The sequence below is a fragment of the Lepisosteus oculatus genome, chromosome 10, assembly GCF_040954835.1.
Source record: "Lepisosteus oculatus isolate fLepOcu1 chromosome 10, fLepOcu1.hap2, whole genome shotgun sequence".
Lineage (NCBI taxonomy): Eukaryota > Metazoa > Chordata > Actinopteri > Semionotiformes > Lepisosteidae > Lepisosteus > Lepisosteus oculatus.
The window spans coordinates 9714522-9738522 of NC_090705.1; the positions used below are offsets into that span (position 1 = coordinate 9714522).

Sequence of the window (24001 nt, forward strand, 5' to 3'; positions counted from 1 at the left end):
ACACATTGGTAACTGCTGTGAAGGTTTCTTTTTATTTTTGTAACATTGTTTGCATCTGTATTCAAATCTCCAAGTGTGATGCAGAAAAGCTCATGCATGCTTTAATCTGTTATTGTAACAATATGATTTCTGGTATAACCAAATATGTTATTAAGTTGCATCATGTTCAGAACTCCGCTACTCAGATCGTCACCAAAACTAAAATCCACGAGCGTGTATCACCTGTTTTAGCCTTTACGCACTGGCTACATGTTGGTTTTAGAATAAAATTTAAAATACGTCAGAACCACCTATCCAACTGCAGATTCTTTAAACTCTTTGGTCTCCTGCCTTCAATCAGTTCATTATGAGGCTCTAATCTCTGGGAGGCAGCGTCATCTGTTCTGTTGCTAGAAGGAAGACTATTCCAACCCAACGAGATTTTACAAGTCACTCAGCACTTTCATACCCTGTATTAAAACTCAATTTTTCTGTTCTAGTTTGTAATTCTGTTTAATTTACATTTTTACGTTGTCCATTGTCTGATTTATTGTACAGCACCTCGATATTAAGTACCACAAAAGACTCTACTTAAAATAAAGGACATGTTGTCTGCAAGTATTTGGTTCAATTTTATTATACAAATGGTAATGCCTATCTGTTCATCAACATCTTCAAGTCTTACACAGAATAAGTGACCTGCTACTATTGAAATATGAAAATAAAATATGAATCCTCTGCAAAATGACCAAACTGTAGTATTTACAGTATACTGTTGAAACCTCTTTGTAACTTAGCTCTCTACCTGATATGTGTTGTCATGTTGTATCACGTGATATTGTACCATCATACTAATTGAGAACCCTCGCACTATAGCTTCTGGTTTACACAAGAATCATGGCTGTGATGAAACATTTCACAATGAAGGAGCAAGAGGCCAGGTTTAAAAACAAGAGAAGGGATATCCATTACTTTGCTATTGTTAGCAGTGTGGGCTATTATTATAACCTGCACTAAAATAGATCACAGTCACGCTTCACTTTTGTTGTAACAATACCTGCTTTGTGCTGCAACCTTCAATTCATCATTTAAGACAAATTCTAGTAAATAAACCTAAATATGTTTGGCTAATCTGTGTGCCAGAACAACATGCTACTGAGGCATCAACATATTCCTAAGAGAGGTTTAGATATAATGGCATCACTCTCCTGCGTATTCCCATGAGGACTTTAAAAATATATGAAGACACTACTATGTCCCTGTACAATATCAACAGCAGAGGAAATACAGAGTGTTACAGAAGAGTGTTAATTTCCAGCAAGATTTTTTTTTTCAAAGAACAGGTGGGAGTTTGAGGTGACATTAGGTGATGAGCTGCGTTTATCCATCTTCTCAGATGTTAGCACCGGTTTTTAAGATGTAGCTAAATTTGACCCCTTCCACCTCTGCAAAATGTTGACAGAAATTGGGTTTCTCCACATACTAATTTCTTGGCACTCATTTTGAAATAGCACAGCATTCCCAGCAGCTCAGCAAGGGATTCTTAAGAACTTTTCCCGGTGATCTTCAGAAGCATACATACTGTACAAACCAATCCTGATGTTTTGAAGGGAGCGTTCCTGCAGTTTTTCATACAGTTTCTTGAATCACTGTATTCTCCTCATGGCTGCATATTCCACCCATCTCTGTGTCTGCACGGGTGTCTTTGGGTTCCACTACCTCTTAGCATATTGTTTAAGCCAAAGCTTATTTTAATTAAAAGACTCAATAAACATCCACAAAACATCTGACTCTTTGATGTCATTATTCCTCCTTGAATAGTATCTTATGAATATAAGTAGATTATCCTGGCTAGTTCTGGTTTTCTGGGTCTCTGTTTTTCACTTTTTGTCATTTTGAAAAAAAAGTTACTTCTAATAAAAGACTTACTAATCAGAATTTGAAAACCTACAAATCTACAAATGGTTACCCAAAATGGGAAGTTAAGCATTATGAAAAGCATCAAAATGTATGTGTTTTAATCAAGAAAATCCCAAATGTATTTATATCTTAAACAAGACCAGTCTATGCAACTACAAATATTAAACCTAACACTGTATGTGCAGTGAGGTCCACTTACCACAATGTGATCTGCAAGGTGCTGTATAAGGCAATATATCAAATAAATGAAATTGTTATTATTTCTAATGACCAGACATCTGTTAGTTTGTTGCATTCTGTCTTGATAAAGGATCTTTAGATGCTGTTGGTAAACTGTCCACATCTCCAAATCATAAATTATGTAGAGTATATTATACTCAGGGTGGCACAGTAGTAAGCATTGTTGATTCGTAGAGCTGGAGCCCTGGTCACAGTTCTGTATCTAGGGTGCTGTGGAGTTTGTACTGTACTGTATGTTGTCCTCATGCTGGTAGGTTAATTGACTTCTATAAAACCTTGGCCCTGGTGTATGTGCATTATTGAGTCTACTGTATGTGCTAGACTGGTGTTGCATCCAGGGTGTATCCTGCCTTGTGCCCATTGCTTGCTCTGGGTCACAATAATCCCAAATTGGATAAACAGTTATAGAAAGTGATGTGTCATTACATTACATTTAGAAATTCACTTAAAGGGCTTGTAATGTGGTGCTGAATTAGTACTAAGATCTCCTATTTTGACTTTATTGGTTTCAAATATTTTTTTTCTTTTAAGTACCCAATATGTGATGATGTATGCTCATGAATGTCTCACAGAATGCAATCTCGAGCCCCGACACCCCAACATTTTTCTTTTGCTAGACACAAAACAGACAAAAACATGCTAGAAAAACAAACAACATTACTGAAATGGAATTTATGGAGTTATCTTGTCCAGATTTTTAAACTAGAATGTTTAAATTTCTCATTCTGTATATTAACTGGCCTGTGCCTTAACAACATGAAATTAATGACTGACTTCTAAGCTTTGCTTAAAAAAGATAAAAATGTTTTTATCTTTACATTGTTAACTGATTTAACTTTATCTAAAATGCTCTTGAGACAACCTAGCACAAACCATGTATTAAAGAGTAGATTGTATAGTTTTTTACAATTCTGTTGAGTGAGCTTTAGAGGAATCAGAAGGTCTTTGCCACAAAAGCTTTGAAAACAATTGGTACCAATTAGTTCTTTCAGCATGAGTCTCCTTGAGAGATAAATGGTTTAGAATTAAAGCTTATGTCAAGCAATGAATGTTTAAAGATAGCTTCAACTGCCCTTAGGTTATTTGCAATTATAATACTGTTAGTTTTGTTAGTGGACAGTTTTTATTATACTTTGTTGGTTCCTCGGTTTTAATTTTTCTTTTCAAGGCAGTGTGCATCTCACAGTTAGAATGCTCATATTTAAGAGTGTTTCACTTGTATTGCTCTACTGGGAAGGGGGTTTGCTGCTGAGGTTATGTAACCTTTATTGTTAATGATGTATGTCAGATGTTCATCACAGATCCATGGGTAAAGTGACATTTAATTAGCTTCCCATTTCACTCTATAACCTCTAAAATCCTCTCAAGCCTATACTAGTATTCTCCTTCTCCTGCAGGTCTGCTTTTATCATGATCAAGAAGGCATGCAGGCTAGCCACCATGCCTTTGAAAGGTGGATGGAAACTCCATAACTCGCAAACACGCAAACTCCATAAAGAAAGTGCAAAAATTCAGGACTTGAGTCCACCATTATGGAATGTGCTGTCTGTATTACTTGAAAAGATACGTCACATAACCTCAGGTGTGATAATTTGACATACCTGTTGGATTTTGAAAATGTTCCTGTGGTAAACTGTTCCCAAATATCACATGCAACTTGGAATTATGCATACTGTAAGAGGTATTCATCACAGACAATATACTTCTAATTGTATGGTTTATATGTTGTTAACATGGTCCAGTATACCTTCTCTGCAGAATTACTCTAAACGGTAGATTACATAATCACATGTAGATTACATAAAATAAGTTTAGGAACTCCAGGTTTATATGATAGTTTACCATATGACCTTTTAGAATATTATTCATAATATCAGCAGCTGTGGTAATTGTGTTTTCCTATTTCCACAAATGATTGTTCATTATTCCTGTCATAATGATCCTGTTCTGATTTCTGTTGTGCTTGGTGACTACTACAGGAATGTGTAAGGCTGCTGTAGTTTATTTTCAAAAGGTCAGGACCCAGGAGGTGTGGGGCAACAGCACTAAACACTACGCCCCTGTGTTTTCCAAAGTGAACACAATCAGATAATTAAAGTTAGTTCCTGTATTGGACTGGGCAGGCTGCTATTAAAAAGGTTTGTGCACAAGCCTGTCTCAAGGAGTGGCTGAATTCTATGCCACTCAGAAGTGACACTATGAAAAAAATAGGAACAGCTTCGATTGAAGCTTGGCAGGTAATCTTTGCAAACAGATGGATTTTAGTTATATTTGGCAGCAGATTAGCGGCTTCCCCGCTGTTCTGATGATCCTTTCCCTATACAATTTGACAACGAGTAATGTTTTTTGTCAGCAAGTGTTGAAAGTCAAAGATACGGGTTGCAAATTCTAACAGAAAATTGCTATGCCAATATTTAAAGGCAAATACAATATAATATTCTCTTAGTATAATTAAGGTTAATAATAATGTTATGTGCAATAGGAAAAGCTGCTTTGTGCTCTGTTTTGCAGTACCAACCAATGAATATCTAAGGCTTTGCCTTAAAATCTAAATCTTTAAAATCTAATGCCTTAAAATGTACATTAATTAATGTAAAAGCTTCTTGACTTCACACTACCACTACCTGTAAAACAGAAAAGTGCTACCTGAGCCCAGGACACCACGTGCAAAGCAGCCTTAAGCACTTAACCTAACCTTTAAAGAGCACTTTAACACAATCATGACAATAAGAAAAAAAGGATTATACTACCTTCTTTTTCTATCAAAGTAAAGACTGAACTTTAAAGTAGGATAAGGTTAGAGATTTTTACATTGGTGCTACCCACACTGTACTTCCTATGTGAGTAAATTCCATTCGCGATAGTACTAAGAGAGAGACTGTTCAGCTTACAATGTTGGCTTCCAGAATCCTGACTAAATATTTGTCTATCTTTATATGGGTATATCTGCTGTATGTTATGAGCTCACAGACACCAACATTTCCAATGATTTCCTTCACTAATATAGAGGTCTACTATATTTTTAATTCTCTGCATTAATTTAATTAGTTCCCCATTTCACTCTATAACCTCTAAAATCCTCTCATGTCTATGCTCTTTGTAGACTGAAGCCCTGCTTTTATCACAATTAACCCATTGAAATGTTGGTGAAATTATCCCTTTCAGCATCAAGTACTCTATTCGTGTCACGATCGCTACTCCTCCTCTTAAGGGCGCTCCAGCTTCTCCTTGTTCCGGACCATTACCCGCACCTGTTCCTTATTCCAGCCCCTCTTCAGTTCCCCCTTAAAAGCCCGACGCAGACGTCATTCGAGGCTCTTCATTGAATTCCGTTTAGTGAGAGCCCGGGTCCTGCTGCGTCTGGCTCCGTTATGATTTTAACTTTCTGTTCCTGTTCCCCCACCCGCCGGTCCCGACCCGGTTCCTGGTTTTTAATCCCCTGGATGGATCTCCTGGCCATGGACTTATACTTCTGTTTTGGTTTCCTGTTTGCACACGCCCCCCTGTCTCCATACCCGTCCCCTGCATGACTTTTTCCCCCAGTGTTTTCTCACTATTCCGGATTGTGTCGTCTGCATAGGGCCCGGAAAGAACTGTTCGTGACAGTTCGGCTTGGAAAGCTAGACCACCTGCAAAATCAACTCCCAAGTAGTGCAATTTATCCACGGACCAATTTATCAACGGTCCAAAAACCCGTTGATAAATTGGTGGTGGTGCAAACAGTGGTGCAAACTCTGTCCACTCGGTAAAGTTGGAAAGCTAAAGTTTGTAGATGAAAACATGCATAACAAACCAACAAGAGCAATAGAATCAATTTATATAAATGGTTGATCTTTCACTCTGGGATTACAAAGACATCAGTTACTAATATACAGTTTATTGAGGATAAGATTTGATATAAGAGTAAGGGTGTAACCCCGGCGTCCTGGCCAAATTTCCCATTGGACCTTCCCAATCATGGCCTCCTAATAATCCCCATCTATGAATTAGCTTCATTACTCTGCTCTCCTCCCCACTGATAGCTGATGTGTGGTGAGTGTTCTGGCGCACTATGGCTGCCGTCGCATCATCCAGGTGGGGCTGCACATTGGTGGTGGTGGAGGGGACTCCCCATTACCTGTAAAGCGCTTTGAGTGGAGTGTCCAGAAAAGCGCTATATAAGTGTAAGCAATTCTTCTTCTTCTTCTTCTTATTATTATTACTATTATTATTGTCTGTCTCGTAGGTAATATCAGTCTCATCATATGGTTAATCGCAATCATATTCTCAAAGACAATCAAATTTAGGACTTAGGATCGTAATCTTAGCTTTATCACATTTCTTGATAAAGATATTTATTGATGAGTTTTAGATTAGGGCTGGATTATCACCCTGGTCTGATTTCCTTTAGCTGCTGGCTCTGTGCAGGGACATCCCAGGGAGTGCCAGAGAGAGAAGGGGAGGTTTTGTTTAGGACTGTATTGAGAACAGCTCTCCAAGAAAGTTAGCTTCTTTCTGAACTTTCTTTGCTCAACATCTGCTTGGGTTCTGCTACAAGTAAGATGAGTGAGTGGGAGAAATTTAGTTAGTTCCGGCTATACCTTTTTTCTGAATATACCCGGATAGTCAGGATGTTGACAAAAGGAGTCCAACTGTATTAATTTCTTTGATCCGGTGAAAATTACAATTCATGAAACACAAGATATATTCTGATGCGGAAAGAATACATTGGGTGGAATTCTGTTCTTTACTGACTCACTCTCAGCCTGGTGTCTTGAAGGAAGTTAAAGTCCTGACTGGTTGCAGTCACATGATTGGTAAAGCCAGATTGCCAGGTTAGATAGAGAGAGAAGAAAATGAGCCAAGAAATGAGTTGTGTCCTACCTTTTAAACTGGGAAATCACAGTTTAGGCAATTGGTTACGATGTCCTCAGGTATAATCTTGCAGGTTCTTCTTTGGTTGGTCACCTTTTGGGTGATGGACAGTGACCTCTGACCCATCGTCTTGATTCCAGATTGAGAAGAGTCCTGCTGCACCGTACATCATTAAGGTGTTTCTGAAAATTAATGCAGCTGTATAATTTCCTTGTCTGCTACAGACATGGGGTATTCTTCTTATCAGAGAGGACCCTTTTAGCTGCATTTCTAGTGGTTGACAGTGCAGTAAAGAGTTGTAAGCTGATGAGTTACAGTCTCATTAAGGCCACAGAAAGATTTTTACAGGTAGATGTCTTTTATAATGCTTAATTCTTAGCATGCCTTGCTGCTACAATGCAGTATCCAAGTTCTGTGTAGAGTGTAATGTGGTGTTAAGAAAATATTGTGGTGCCCACTTTGGAAAAAGCAATAGCAATTTGTCACTGACTTTAGGAAAGAAAAGACCCTGTACTGTTAAAGATTGCCATTTTGATCCCAAATGGTAATCTTTAACATTATCGAGTGGAATGACAGCACGAACACCTTTGGGGTGGGGAAAATGCACCAGAGCAAATTCTTTACCCAGAGAAGACTGAATGTGTTTGGTGTGAATCCAAATGAGTAAAGAACGATTCCTGAAAGTGTGCTTACGTTCTCTGTGGTATGGATGTACAACGGAAATCGAGATGATAAGTCTTTGATCTGCCATCTCTTATCACACTGTATACTGGACAGACCACCAGGCTGGTTCAGCCTCTTGTTAATAATCACTGAGTTTCTCACACCTGACAGATGTTTTAGATCTATTAAGGCAACTACTGAGTTTGTGGTTCTATTTAACGAGGGGAATCAGATTTACAAAGTAATTGAAAATGCAATTTCTGACTATTGTTAATTCAATACTGAGGTGCATGACTGAATGGGATATTAAAAACTCACCTACTATTTTAAAGTCATAAGTAAACATAAACATAACTTTTTCAAAACATTTCTTCAAAATGTTTTTGTGAAGTTTGGTTTGAGGAGATCAGGCTACAGTCAATTTGATGTGTTTCTACTTAAAGATGCAAAAAGAAAGACACTTCAAGTCTAATTCAAGCTACATTTATAAGGCCCCAGGGAAAAAAAAAAGATTTGAGCTCTGAATTCTACAACTTCTCAGGCAACTTGGCTTAACACTGAGGCATTAAGTAGCTTTTCACTGTAAAGTCTTCAGTTAAATGTATGCTCTCATTACAAAGCCATTTAACTTCATTACGTAGATGGGAAACTTTTTTTGCTTTATTCCATCAAAACAGCAATTATATTTCACCTGGAGTATTATTACCTAACCATCTACAAACTCAATCACGCTTTTGTAAGCAGGTTCAGAGCGAATTCACTAGCCTTGGTTTGACTGCAGCTCAGCTCCATCCTAGCAGATATCCATGTGGCAGAGCCTTAACCAGCTGTTATTTGTTGTGATTTAATTTTAAAAAAAGTAACCGAGTAAGCAGCCTGTAATCTAACAATCCTAAATCTCTGCCACAAAAGCACAAAAATGGTGGGAGCAGGAAAGTGGTGAATAACATACTGTAGATATTTATATTACTTTAGACAATCCTTAAGTGCTTGAAACACAAGAAGGCAGGCACAAAAACAATTCATCGGCGGCCATTACATTGAGTTCTAAAATAATCTTAAAATGAAACTGAAACAAACATAACTGGAAGTATTCCACAGTATATTTCATGCAAACATACTGTTTGTACACCACACTTGACATCATTACTGCTGGTAGTAAATGAATCTCACATCTTCTTTTTCCTGCACTGGATCTTTTTCTTTTTTCATTGTATAGGCTTTTGTTACTTTTTTATTCAATTGGGGAATAAGAGATGCTGGTGGATAGTATTACTGCCTTACAGTGTCTGGTCCTGGGGTGCTATCAGCATGGAGTCTGTATGTTCTCCCCTGGTTCACATGGGTTTGTTTCTCGTGCTCCGGTTTCCTTCCACAGTCCATACTGGAAGGGTAATTGGCTTCTAGGAAAACTAGCCCTGTTGTGAGCTTGTGTGTCTACAGTCGACACCTTGTGACACCTACAGTCGACTTGCATCCCATCCAGGGTGTATCCTTGCCCGTTGCTTCCCAGAATACGCTTCAGCTCCCCTGCGACCATGAATTGGATAAAATGGTGAGAAGATAGATGGATGGGGAATTAGAACTCAAAGTTTGATCTTTTATCGAGGGAAATTAATTCTGTAATATTTTTGTTACGGTTTGTGTTATTTTATTTGGTGTGTATTGCTCCCTTGATGTTTTAGGGTTATTTTGCACTATGTTTTAAGGTTATGGAAGTTTGCAGTTACTATACTGTACCTCATGAATATTCCTTTTGAGAAATTTAAAGCACAAATTTATTGAATGAATTCCCCGGAAACAAACGTAGAGAATCAATATGGATACCTTTTTGTAGTATGATCTGTGATTTATTGTTAAGTGTCCTCTTGTAACAAATGCTACATTTTTACAATGTGTTCTGGTGTTTCTTGGTCCAACACCCGGTTGTGTTTTAAAGCCCTATAAAAAGAACCTGTTAATTGCTGTTAGAAACCAATTGGCTATTTTATTATATTTTAGTTGCTGGCGGGCAGAGTCGAGGAGAACTAATTGAGTGATGTCGTAGAGGGGAAGCGAGGAGTTTGTTCCCTCATTTGCCCCTATCCCTCTCAAATTTTGTGGGTGGGGTGGCATTCGTTTTGATGGCCTGCTTATGCAAAGTTGTTACGGTCAACTGGAAAGCAGAAGCTGCTGAATTAATGACTTGTAATGTAAAAAAGTAATGACTTTCTAGTACCTCTGATATATGGTTTGGAGTGGCTGAGATAATGAGTTTCCCGATAACATCATTGAGTTCATGCAGTCACGTACAGTATCATCTCTGTGTCACTGGCCAGAAAGTATAATACATTCTTCTATTGGCTTTCTCTGTGAAATCCAGATACAGGATGAGCCTTTTACTTCCAGCAGGAAACACAATCTCATAGAAATCAGTTTATCATAGATGGGTGTATATTTACTGTATACTTAGATGAAACAATATTTCAAATGAAGAAGAGACAGTTTCAGATCTCTCTTTAACTGATTAGCTTTTATGTGTTAGATTTTTAGAAATTGCTAATCTACAGCATGTTGCTTATTTGCTTTAGTTTGTGATGCTTTATGTGAATGTTTTGAGCATATTATATTAGATTCTTTGATATATGGATATATGCCCTTTATGTTTATCTGCAGGCACATATTACTCTCTTCCCTGTATTTCTTTACCAATTAGAATTTATACCTTACTCACCTATCAAACAGCATTGCCGTGGTATAGCTAAAAAGTCCTCTACGTGGCTTTTGAACTATTGAAGCTGTAATGTGATACTTTTGCCTTTTATTTAATAACGTAAGTAAACACTAAAAATAGGACACATTGCAATTTAATCAGCACTGACACAAGAGAGTTGATAGTTGTGGTTTAATCCACAAAACTCACCCTCCTGGTTCCATTGCTGTGGTGTCATCTGACTGGTCATTCTGCAGGTAGTATGACATTCATACTGTACATGATATCTTTCTGAAAAATCATTAATAATTGACAGATACAAGAAAATTTCACCCTACTTTCTTCAGCTGCTGTATACAGTTTTTTATCACAATATACTGTATGTGTGTTAAAGCTTTTGTTATTTGTACTGTATGCTCTATTTTAAAACCTGAACACAAAAAACAAAAACCTTTTTAAAAGCAACGTATCGCTGTTTTAAAATGATACGTTCCTAAACAGGAAAAGATAGTGGATTGGATTTCTGGATCATGTTAAATTCTGGGAGAAATTTGGCTTACAAAATGGGATGGAGTTTCATAGTTTACTGAGTTGGCTGGAGCCCTTGGTTTTGATTGCCTAAGAGCAGGTGGAAAAAGAAGTGAATCTCAGAGAACTGTGTAGTAAGGACTATCTCTTGTGAAGGCAGGCACTGAATAGTGTTCAGTGAAATGTAACATGCAGTGTGACACACAATTGTCTCATTTTACTGTAACTGTTTCAGCATTGCTCCTGATTTCCTACTAGGGGATCTCTTTCTGTGTGTGGGTTGAATACAACTCTTAAGGCTCCACAAATTAAATTGATCAGTTCTTCCAGTCCTAAAGTTTGTATGACAGCTCATTGTGTAATTTCTATGCCAACCGTGCAGCAAGAGAGCTGTCAGACTGATTCATTTTCAGTGTTTAGGCACTTGTCTAGAGTTAGCTAGTGTGATTGCCTCTGTTAAAAACTACACTTAACCCTACAGTTTCTGTTATGTTAAAAACTATAATTATTAAGTGTTTTTTAATATAGGTTTTTAGTTCCCATGATGAAGTTGCAGGAAGCCGTGACGTCAAACCTTGTAAAACAGACACGCTATAAACTGGGACTTCATTCACTTTTCAATACATATTTTTATGAGAGTTTAATGTAAGAAATGTTCTTGTATAAGTATACCCACCAGCGATTCACCTTTTGTTTTATGAAATGCTTAATTTAATGTTTATAGATATGAAAGTTACCACAGCTAGAAATATGTTTTAGGATAAAAGCATCACAACAAGGATTACAACACACTAGTTAACCCAAATAAATTGTATTGGAAAAGTTCATGAAATTTACCATTTGTGACTGTATTGTGGTTCCACTGTCTCCCTCTTCTGGTGAATGTTGACCTGAGTCAAATTACTGTAGCTTTTTTAAGCAGAGAAATGCAGTACTACTCCCATCACATAAATGCAATGTAGTGAATTCACTATTACAATCTAAACATGTTGATTTCTCTAGTCTTCTGAAATGTATCATTAACATGTGCCTATTACTGACACGTGAGACAAATGCACCACATGGAAAAAAATGAAACATATGTACAGTAATAGAACACCTGCTTGCTTTTTATCTGCCATTTCATTTTATTACATTTATATAGTTTCCTCATAGGTACAGGTGTTTAATTGAGCAATTCATTCATTATATATACTGCAATTAAAGGGCCAAGTGTTACAAAATCCAGCAGTATATTGGATAATTAGTTAGCATGCTAGAATTCTAGAACATTTTTAATATCAATGTAAGGATTAAAAACAGTTTGCAATATATTTTGGAGAGTTGTGCTAATGATGTATTTAATCCCTTATTCCTCTGGGTTCATATCACCAGACATTCTGGAATAATGTGTTTAATACTGAATGTGGGCCAGGGAAAAAAAAAACAAGCCCTTTTTAAAGGGGTTTTTATTTTTAAAAAGGAGGAGCCAATGGACAGAAGCAAGTGAGAGAAATCACATTCTTGTCAAGATAATTATCTTGGCCATTTGTAAATTATATACTTTTTGCTATAGGCCTTTTTATTTGCGGTTTTAAGTTTTTTAAATGTTCTTTTCTTTAAAAAAATGTTGGTGCACAAGTTAATTTTCTTGTTGTACCCTCAGTTTTGCAGTCATCAGCTACTGAGTTTCACTCGCTGCTATAACCTGAATGCCTGAATGCCAAGGGTGAAGTCAGTGCAGGGCTCCTCCAGAAACATGTTCTGCTGTTTTCTACCCTGGCAGGGAATGTTCCATGGGGACTTGTGATGCTGTTCTCTTAGCACACCCTAGAGGTCACTGTTGAGTAGAAAACTCAGGGTATCATTCCTGGGGGTGAGCTAATGGACTGCCATAATAATAATAATAATAATAATAATAATAATAATAATAATAATAATAATAATAATAATAATAATAATAATAATAACCCTATACAATTTCTTGCATTAGGAATTTGTCTTTTCACATACTCCAGCTTGCTCTCCATGAGACACAGACAAGGAGAGAAGCTTGGGGTCAGAGCACAGGGTCAGCCATTTATACAGCACCCCTGGAGCAGCTGGGGCTAAGGGTCTTGCTCAGGGGCCCAACAGAGTAGGATTTCTCTGCTGGCTGCGGGATTTGAACCAGAAACTTTCCAGCCACAGGTGCAGCTCCGCCCCAATATGTGGACTGTAGAGTTTCCTCTCTGATTGTGTCACTTGAGCTCCCATTTGAATTACTTCTTTCTTTATTAAATTTCACTATTTTAATGCAAAAGTTGGAGAAAAGTCCTGTATATTCAAACGGGTAAAAAAATATAAGATCACTTTATTTCTTGTATTAGGAATTTGTCTTTTCACATACCCCACCTTGCTCTCCATGAGACACACACAGACAGGGAGAGGAGCTTGGGGACAGAGCACAGGGTCAGCCATTTATGCAGCACCCCTGGAGCAGTTGGGGTTAAGGGTCTTGCTCAGGGGCCCAACAGAGTAGGACTCTTCTCCAAGCTGCAGAATACGAACCAGCAACCTTTCCGCCAGAGGCGCAGATCCTTAGCCACAGAGCCTCCCCACTGCCCTAGGAAAGTGGTGGTAAATGAACGGGGTATATCCTATAAAAATCCTGTAAAACTAGATGCAGTATGTTAATAGTTGCAATCTTACATATTGGTGTGCTATAACAAAAAATATTTAAAAGATTTTTATTAAGTCAAATAGTTCTTCAAAAGATATGTAAAAGAAAAGTTTATCAAGTGGCATAGAAGGTTGTCTATTGAATTAACTAAGTTATAAGTTATTTGAAAGATATTTGGGGGTGGCCATACAGTACATGCTGTTAATTAGAGTCATTGATCCTATCCATAGTACATGTGCATCATATCGTTGAAGTGATAATGAAGTGTTAGAAAGGATGGATTAAGTATGTCTTAAGTTTTCTGAATTGTTCTTCTGCTCTGAATATCCAAATCCATTGAAGAACATGTACTTTATTAATATCTGTATCTGTTCTATGTCATTAGTTTGTTACTAATCCTGTTAATAGTATGACTTGACTGTGCAGACTTTCACTTGAATGAAAATAATGTTTTCGGAAGCTGTCTAGAATGCTGGTAATTACTAGTCACTTTGGTGGTGGTGGAGGGGAGTCCCCATTACCTGTAAAGCTCTTTGAGTGGAGTGTCCAGAAAAGCGCTATATACTTTAAGTGTAAGGAATTATTAGTATTAACTCTTGTAAAGCAAAAGTAAACCTTTGTTGCCATATCTACTGCAATTTGTGAACATAAGAATGGTTACAAATGATTAGAGCCCCTTTATCTCTATGCCGTAATACAAAAGTAAACATTCTAAACACAACACAAAAGTAAGATGTTTTTTTCTGTTGTGTTTTATGTGGAGACTGAATTCATTAATGTGAGGCAAGCATAGTCTTTGTTGACTTTTGTCCTTTATAGCTTGTTTTAAGGTCACACCAGGAGACTGTTACAAGATTTGAATGTAAAGTCCAAGTTCTTTTTTAACCTGTGTCTCTAACTTATTCATTTCATATCAGAGAAGACTTGGGTGCTTGCTTTCTATCCTTCTGACGAAATGAATGCTCTTTTAATGTGCTCATCTCTCTCCCCCAACATTTTCAGGTTTACAGCCTGAAATGCAAGTATAAATCTCTTTTTCACAAGCTATACTAGCATTATTTTAATCAGAGCATTGATACTTACAGTTGACTTTAAGTACAATTAGTCTTTAAAGACATGTACAGTATTTACACTTAATGCTTTAATGTTTAAAACTTATTAGGATTCAGCACTAGTTAAATTTGTGCCACAGAGAAAGGTGAAGGACTACCATAATGTCACTCAAATCTAATTATGTTAGGAATTGTATACTGTAGGTCAAATCCACAACTGTCTGAACTGAACTACAATTAGGCCGTTTAGCTTAGTGCCTTAATATGAACAAACTCAACACAAAACATAAGCAAAAAGAAAAGGTGATTGTACACATCCAAACTGAGTGTCTTTGGGTCATGGCTTTTCCAAATTACCATTGTGTTAAGGACATAAGGTAGTTTGTGACTACATCCCCAGTCCGGATTATCCCAAAGGAATTAGCCCCTAAGAATGCTGCTCCCCATTTATATAGCTTGGTGAACTGGAGCAATGGATGTAAAGTACCTCAGTTAAGGTGCCTGTAGCAAGGACTCATAGCTCATAGCCTGTCTGTCATTAGTTCAGAGTCTAATACTAACCCACTACTCCATCCCTTCCCTCTGCACCAAGTACAACATATAGATAATTCTAAACAAATGTCATGTCTCCCTCATGAAATGTACTGGTTCCCACTTTGTAAAGGTACAATATCTACCATTTCATTTCATGGTAGATATCGTCATTTATTTAGTAAAGACAATTACAGATGAAGAGCTATGACAAATTGAGTACAGTAAAAAGAGCAGGAGGAAATGTTTAGGAGTGAAGGCATACATTTTTTAACATTTAGAAAATATATGTAATATATTTTTGTCTGTGACTGCCTTGAAATCACTCAACATGATGGGCTGAATTACTCAGCTTCAGGGTCCTTGAAGGACTTTTTCCATGAAGTGTTTTTTTTTCCTGACTTACAAGTTTCATAAAGAATGTGGTTATTCATTATATTTAACACAAATGATCTTTTTCTAATGTAAACAAAATAGTCTTTCTTAAATGAATTTAGATAAATAATTTTATCATGAATACTTTGGAAGTTACGGTATTCTTTTAAGTGCAGTCTATTTCAAATAGCAAATAAAATAAAAAGTATGCCCAAAAGCATTTCCATTGTCAGATGCTGTGCCTCATTTGTATTTGTTGATGATAATACGGGTTAAGGCTAATCAAGCCTTGAATGTACAGAGATGTAAATGTGATTTTATTTATTGCTCTTGGCCAACTTTTCAACAATTTTCAAGGGAGGGATTGGTCTGCTTTACCAGAATCTACTCCTCTGTTATACTGTTGAATGCTCCAAATCAATTCAGGCAGAGATTCAGTGATCGGGACAGTGAAATGTGGGTTTAGACATGGTCGCCATCACTCACATTGGAACCTTCTGTATGTTTGTGTTTCCTTTTTTAAGTTCTTATTTTTATCCTTTGCTTTGAGGACACATTTATTAATTTGTCTCACTACTTAAATTACATTTTCTGTTGCGTTATTCTCATTATTGTCATTCTCATTTGTTGCTTTTTCATTGTTTTCCTTCTCGTTTTGAGTTCTGTGTGCACTGAGCTGTGCAAACTTATCTTTTTAGGGTCAAAGAAGAACAAAAGCCTCAGCCAGCACAGTAAGTAATGCATAACCTGAAAGTGCTATAGGCTTTGAAGCGTCTACCTTTTGCTGTGTGCCCTGTGCTTCCTGCAGCTTCTTTGGTATTAGGTGTGTCCCTGATACCTCGATGGGCTGTACCTAGTGTGTCATCTGCTTCCTGATTGGCTTGTAAGAGAGCTTCATGCGGCTTCTTACTTCATCCACATGTGGGCTGGATGCGTCTACTCTGCTACCTGCTTTTTGAACAAGTAAAATGACACATACATGTACATGTGTGACTCTCTCTCTCTGTACATATCCCCTTTTATACATTCTTATTGGCTGATTTCTTACTGCGGTGCCCATTCCCCATTGGCTGTAGCTTCCCTGCTTGATACTTCTTTTTACAACTATCACTGTGTACAGTAGTATTATTATTGACGTTAATAATTTTGTTATAATTACTATTATTGGAGCTATCATTGTTGTTAGCATTAATTTTTTAAAGACTACCTCTATTTCATTTTCCTGTCGGATTTTATTTAATACAAAGATTAAGGGCACAGCAATGTTTTTGTTTTGCTTTTGGTTGTTCAGTCACACTATTTGCTTATTTAAACAGGTGGTTTCCCTTTAGTGGTATCACTGAGCTGGTAAATAACGTTCTTCAGCCCCAGCAAAAATCGCAAAATGAAAAGGAGCCAGAGACGTAAGTAAGCTGCCCTGAGAAAATTATTGTGCCTCTAGTTTTTAAATAAATTGGGCCCTTAAATTAACAACACATAGGCACTTAAATATCCATGGCTTCCTATGGGAAATTTAGTCATCTCTGTGTTTATAGGGCCTATTGCACTTGAGACACATTAGTCTAGTTGCTCCATGGTGTGTACTTTTTGACACTGAGGTACAAATTACACGGGACATTGTATTTTTCAAAAAAGTCTATTTTTTAGCTTATTTCCATGGATTGGGGCTTGAATTTAACATGGCTTCCTCGTTAGAGAAAGACAAGTCTAAAATGTATTGCCCAGAATACTAGGGATGCAAGCTTGATTTTTTAAAGATCTTACATTCACTTTCTATATACATACTGTATATATAGAACATATTAAAATGTTTTTTACTAACTACTAAGGTTATATTTCTGTATTGAAACAATGACAACCGCATTATTGCTGCTACAATATCATATGTGAATTACATGTGAAATGTAGGCTTCTAATTATTAAATTCGTGTAACGTATATTCATAGTAGATTGTAGATAGTAAAACTGCATATTAAATGCTGTTTCCTCACACTGATTCTATGTATCATTTTATCACATCCAAATGAAGAATCTGTATTCAATGATGTGGGAATTTCATTATCAGTACAGATTTCTGTGAAATTCATCATTTTGTTTTGGGCATATCATCTATTTGTTAACCTTTAAAGCAACTGAATCAATTGAGAGATCAGTGTTCCTTCAGCCATGTTTCATGTCTGTCTTATGAAGGACAGTGATAACTGTAGACTTATAGGTGTAATTAAAATTTCTAATAGCAGAGAATTTCAAGTACTGTATGTGGGGGAAAATACATAGACAGCATCACAAAGGCAAAAACTTTTTTTGGACTGGGATTCTGGACAGATATTTATAAAGCTCTAAATGGCCCCAGTGGTCTAAGCTTTGCCTTTCAATATATAGTTCATGCACTGTCTTTCTGTAGTAGTCAGCCACAGAATATGTGAAGTATTTGTTTTCCAAATGTATTCAGTTTACACAATTATATTTATCTATCTGGTTTGACTTGTAAATATTTTCTTCAACTGAGCTTTTCCCTTAGTAATGTACTGTATAGTTTACCATTTACTTTGTTTAGCTTTAGTACTGTATGTTATGCAATAATGATGCTTCTTAATATAACTTAACAATGGGGTGTTAAGATGGGTTCAATTTGTTTCTTTACAGTTTGCACAAGGGTTTCACCAACATTAGTGGTGCACAGTAACAGTGTCCGGCCTTGCGCATGGTAAAATGATGTTCTGTGATCTACTAAACAGGCACAATGGGATGACTGGCCTTCTATCATTTGTAACCTTTCTTATGCCCTTAGGTTCTTAATCATGTGAGTTTCGACTAAGGACACAACAGTCTTTATGTCTGTATTTTATTTTTTTAATGGGTTCAACATGGAAAGCTTCAGAAAAAAAAATGTAAACATTTTATTAAAAAGACTCTATAGAAAGAGCAAAACGGTTTTTGGTAAGTCTGTGGACTACATCACTCGGCCCTTTTCAGTTTGGTTGTTAGGAAAGAGTACCTTGTCAGGAGACTGTGGATGGCTTAAAGATTGTTAATACAGCTGTGTAGGAAGTTACCACTGCAAGAAACAAATACTAGAATCACTGTATGTATCTACCTTAAGCAAGTCATAATTTACTTCAACACAGGTAGCGAAGAGTTTGTTTTTCCACTTCAGTCATACAAGAAGAGCTTTTTTTGGAGTTTTCTGACTCCTGTCTGTGTTATATGAAAATATCGCTGTATGCTAGGTTTTTTTTACTGTTGCTGCTCTGGTAGTGTTCCCTTATGTCAGCAGGCCTACTAGCCTGAAGTTAACTCTGGTCAGAGTTTAGAGCCTAAAGGTAATTAAACATGCTTGGGGTGTTCAGCGTTTGGGTGTGTGGTCCTTCTTTTGAAACAGAAGCCAAATGTTTTATTTGAATGACATCGCCGTAGGAGATGCTGTCTTTCAGATTAAGTATTAGACCATGGTTCTGAATGCTAGGGATCATTTAAGCTCGCAGAATGATTTGCAGGAGAAGGCAAACTCAACCGCTTTTTCTGAACACCGATTAAGATGTTAAATAAGTCCTAACTATACTCCTACTATACAGTAGCATAACGGTTTAAGTTACATCCCACTTCTCCATGGTTTAGAGAAATACTGCAAAAATGACTTTGGGTCCTCAAACACAAACAGCTGTACTGTCGGTTCATGTAGTGACATACTGTAGTGTTGATAGACTGTGCCACAAGTATGACATTCCTTATAATCTTCTAACTGCTCTTGGCATGTTCCTGTTGTGATCAGATCTATTCCAGGCCTGATAAAATAAATCACTCAACACTCATCAAGTTCCACTGCCATCCTTGATCTGATGACACGCATATAACATATAGGATATCTGCCATCTATATTGCTCTGTGCCATTAATGGGCATTTACTGGATGTGTTTGAAGTTAGATTAGAGAGCAACAAGGGGAACAAAATATCTGATAAAACTTTAAATCATTTAGAACAAAATATAGTATTAAAATAATTTCTTCAGGAGGGATTAAGTAGTAGAATATTCTCTTATTGTAATACTGTACTGTATATTGTTGTGATTGTATTAGGATATTGTTCAGAGAGTTAAACTGCTGTTTTCTCTTGCATCTTTAATCAAGAGTATAGCTGCTAACATTTACTATACCAAATACATGTGAAATAATTGACCTTTAAGTTTCTGTTTAATTCTTCACCATCAATAGCCATGTTTATAGCACCATTTTTCTTATAATTGAGTGTAATCTTCAATGATTACACAATGATCTGTGTTGAACAGTACAGCATGAATGACATGAACACAGAGAGCTTAGCAATGGATATGGCCCTCTGGTGCCTCTCCACATCAGGTTTAATCAACCACTTTGATCAGAGATATCTGCTGTCAAGTAGGAAGCACACAGAGGACATGTCTTTCATGTAGTTTTGTGAATGGGCGACCTCAGTCTTTATAATTGCCAATGCAGCTGAAAGAAGAGGCCTTAGTTTTATCTAAGGCCATGATGTTGAATCTGATACCCTGGCTTCTTCCAAGAAATGACAGGAGAAGATCCCTGGATCAATTAACTACTACCAGAAAGCTTTAATGGCTTCCTCTTTGTAACTGTTCTCATGTTATTATGTTCACAAAATTAATATAGTGTAGGAATAGGAAAAGCTGCAGACAATGGTGTGGAATTCTCCAGGAGGTATGTCTTTGAGATATTAATTGTAGCACCATGGAATTTATTTTCCAAAGACAACGAGATGCCAGTCATCAAATGGGTCACTATCACAAGCGTCGTGAAATATTGATGCTACAAAAAATGTAACAGATAATATTCTAGTATTACCTAGTAGAAAATGAAATACAGTACCATACATCCTGCGAAGATTTCAATGACAATGCAGATGTTCTGGTTAAATATTTATTACAAAGCTCTTCTTAGAAACCTTCATTTAAACATGCACAAAAAGAAGCAGGGCTTATTTTCAAATATCTGTTAGATATACGGTATATATGTGCTTTTAATGGTTTTATTGTTTTTGCTGTGGCTTTTGTTGCTCTTCAGTGGTTTATGAAGGAGCAGTACAATTTCTTCCAAAGCATTTGAAAGCCCACATGTAATCATGCTTTTGGCTAGGTAACATGACCCACACAACAGGTGATGTCACTGTGCTGCTCATTCCTCTGAGGCAAGGTTGCTTAAAATAGGCAAGAGAAATGGAACCAATCACAAAAAAACTCCCATTTGTGTTTGATGTGTATTAAGACCTTGAAAGCACTTGACCTGTGTTGCAAAATAGTGGGTTTACTCTCCAATTGAGCTAATGTTCTTGAATTGTTACTCTGATATACAATATGTCTGTGTTCTTCACAGCATAGATCTTAATGATTGAGGCTGTGAAGTGTGGATAGTAGTCACTCAAACATTCTTGATACCAGTATCCTGAAGAAAAGTACGTCTGGTTATGAGAAGAATGTACAGTATTTTTCCATTAGATTTTTTCATCAGGGTGGTGGCTTACTGTATTACTGTATTTTTACGCTAACAGCCCAGCCTATGGCATCCTGAACATTCTCTTCAGTCATAATAACAAACCCTTAAATCCCTGTATATACTGGTTTATATATTGTTTAAGTGTTTTAGTTCTCAGTAATTAATGGAAATGCCAGCTTTTTCACAGCCGTAGTTACCTTGTGAAATTTTCCAGATGCTGATAGCTGAGTCATCTTTTGTGGCTCAGTCATTGGCAAATTCGTTTTCTTAAAAAGATAAGTATATTTTATAGAGATTAGATAAGATATTTTACAAGCTGAAAATCTTACGGACTGCTGTATTGGTGTGTTTTGTTCAGTTTGGGTTCTGATTAGGTATTTCGTCAATCTTTCAGATGGCAAAGGATGTGGTTTTAAAATACATTTGTGCAAATGAGATTGGTTTTAAAATAGCACATCACTGTAAGGCTGTTCCTACAGTGTAGAAAACCATTGCATTTAATTTTACGGTTTAGAAAAGAATAAAAGCACCCAACAGTCTTGCTAAAAGGCAGCCATAAAATGTGACACTTTAGTTTCCTTGTCTATTCTACATTGCTAATATGCAGTTTGCGGAGCGTCTGAGTAATGTACAGCATGAGGAATTATGCCAGGTTTTCTGTGTGCTTACTGACTGAGATGCAAGAGCAGGTAGACAGCTGTGAGTGTCAGTAAATGCCAAGTTTACTTTCTGAAGGCGATTAGTTTTGACACATTGATAATGCCTGTCCGTAGCAATTACATGTGTATTTTAAAGTTCCGTTTATGGGAAAAGGTACCCCATCAGGTTATCACCAACACCAAAGCATAGAGTAAAAGGAGAGGACAAGTTAATTATTAAAAACCCTAATAAATTTTGCAAAGGATATGTGAAGTGAACTCATTCTGATCGTGATATTATGAAGTCAGCCAGTGTTTGGTTTCTGGGGGTCCAGTACATCATGTCATGTGTCATACAGAATGCATGGAAATACACACATGCACTCATGTGAAAAATGTAAACATTTGAATTCCGTGTCCATTCACTTCTGAAGGCGCCTTTCTCAAATGGTTGTACTATGGAGCACCAATAATTTACTACTGTACAGTAGGGTACAGTATGGAGAAGGCTGCTGTCCCGTCTTTAAATGTGTAATATGAGAAGTTACAAAGATGCAAATGGTGCAACCTGAGCAACTTGTCAGAAATATTATCTGTGGGTGTAAAGATTCTAAATTTAATACGATTCTGATACATTTATAAGAGTGAGTGTTAGGTGCAATTATTTCTAGCAAAGTGTTTTGGCTAAAATAAATATTAATTAACTTTGACTGTTAGTCACACTGAGATGCTAGTTCTGAATGGAACTGCTACCAGCACTCTATTTTAATGCCTCTTTCTGTTTGCTAAAGTAGAAATCCAGTGAGTCAAACCTTTGTATGCATTGTCACAGATTTAATAAAGACATGTGCTTATTATTCATAAAGCACCAAGAAAGCAGGGTAAGTAAAATTAACTGAAGCAAGTGCTGTTAAATGTGCAAAGAAAACTTGATGCCCACCTACAGTATGTAGGGTATGTAAAGTAGAATAGGTTTTACAGGTAACCATATTCAGTCTTTAAAACTAAACTATTATTAAGATACAGTGTGTTTTTATCACCAATTTCAGGTGCTGTACCCTGAATGTTATTGCTTTGAAGACCATTTTATACCATCATTTGGAGAAGTCAAAACAATGTGTATATAAACAAAACGTTTTGTGAGTGAACTCATCTGAGGACTTAATGGAAGTTTGCTTTTATTTTTACTTGGGCAGAGAGAACAACCGTAGTCCACACTTGAATGAATTGGATGTGATGAAACAGATGTCATGTGAATGCGCAGGGTTTACCAATGTCTAGAAACAGGCGTAACCAACTTGTGCTCTGAAATCGACATGGCATCAATTGACATGGCTGTCTTATGAGTGTTGTGGGAGAGTTCTCCAACAATGCTTCAGAAATGCAGTTTTTTAAATGAAGCCCTTTTTCATGTTTTATAAAATTAAGCACATTTTCATATTGAGGCCAGATGCCATTATACTGTATATGAACTCTTCTCGCATATAAATAATAAGGCTTTAAGAAATGTTTGAAAAAAATAAAGAAATGAGTTTGAATATTAGAGATAGGGACTCCATCAGGCAGTGGTCTGAGAGAAAACTTATGGGATGTAGGATGTTGGCTGGGTGAAGTGCTGGCTCTTCAGTGATGTCGACCAAGGTCACTCAAAGTCAGCAAGCAACAGGCTCAAGGCAGGACACACCCAGGACAGGATATCCATCTCTCGCATGGCAAGTACAGACACGAGCACTCATGCACACACAATCACAGGGAGAACATACAACCGCTACTAAGATAGTACCCAAGGAATTTAATCCAGGGCCCCAATGCTAACCACTGTGCCACAAGACTAACCAGAAAAGGTCATATAGTTTGTAAATGATTTAACAAGGAATGGTTACAAAGGAATATATTGCTCTATCATGAGTAGATTTTAAAGTGAAGCTTTGTGTCTGACTGTGATTCCCTTGCTTGGTTTATAAAACAGAATCTTATATTTTCCTCGATATTTTTTTTTTAAATCTAAAAATGCCAATATCAAAATATCTAAAAAAATAAAAAATACCCTTTCTTTGTCAGTGTACTGTATGGTAAACCATAACCTGTATATCAATGAATTTCAATTTCAATAAATAACACACTGTGTATATAATAATAATGTATAATACATATAATAATGTATGTGGTGTATGTGGTGTTTCTTGGTATGTCTTAAAATGTATTCAACGAAAGTAGAATGTAGCAGTCCGCAAAAAGAAGTGTTGTACATCTATTATTTAAAGTTAGTAATATCAAAGTTTAGAGACACATACTGTACATCAAAACCATTATTTGTAAGTGTGCTCACGATTAACCAAACTTTCTTAAAGGGAGCATTAAAGAGGTGCTTATATGTACTTCAGAGAGTGTAGTAGCGACA

At 36.7% G+C, this 24001-nt stretch overlaps 1 protein-coding gene across 48 annotated transcripts in view; it reads left to right on the top strand.

The window, feature by feature from the left end:
• rims2a (regulating synaptic membrane exocytosis 2a) overlaps positions 1 to 24001 on the top strand; it is a 267723-nt gene that overhangs the window by 26838 nt on the left and 216884 nt on the right. For 40 of the 48 annotated variants that reach the window (XM_069194863.1, XM_069194864.1, XM_069194865.1 and 37 more), the window contains exons 2-3: positions 16174 to 16206; positions 16792 to 16878. The exons of 7 other annotated variants lie outside the window; for them this stretch is intronic. In XM_069194863.1, coding sequence (XP_069050964.1) covers positions 16174 to 16206; positions 16792 to 16878 — 120 coding nt within the window. The remainder of the gene's footprint in view (positions 1 to 16173; positions 16207 to 16791; positions 16879 to 24001) is intronic. One more of the 48 variants, XM_069194860.1, reaches the window with a different exon arrangement.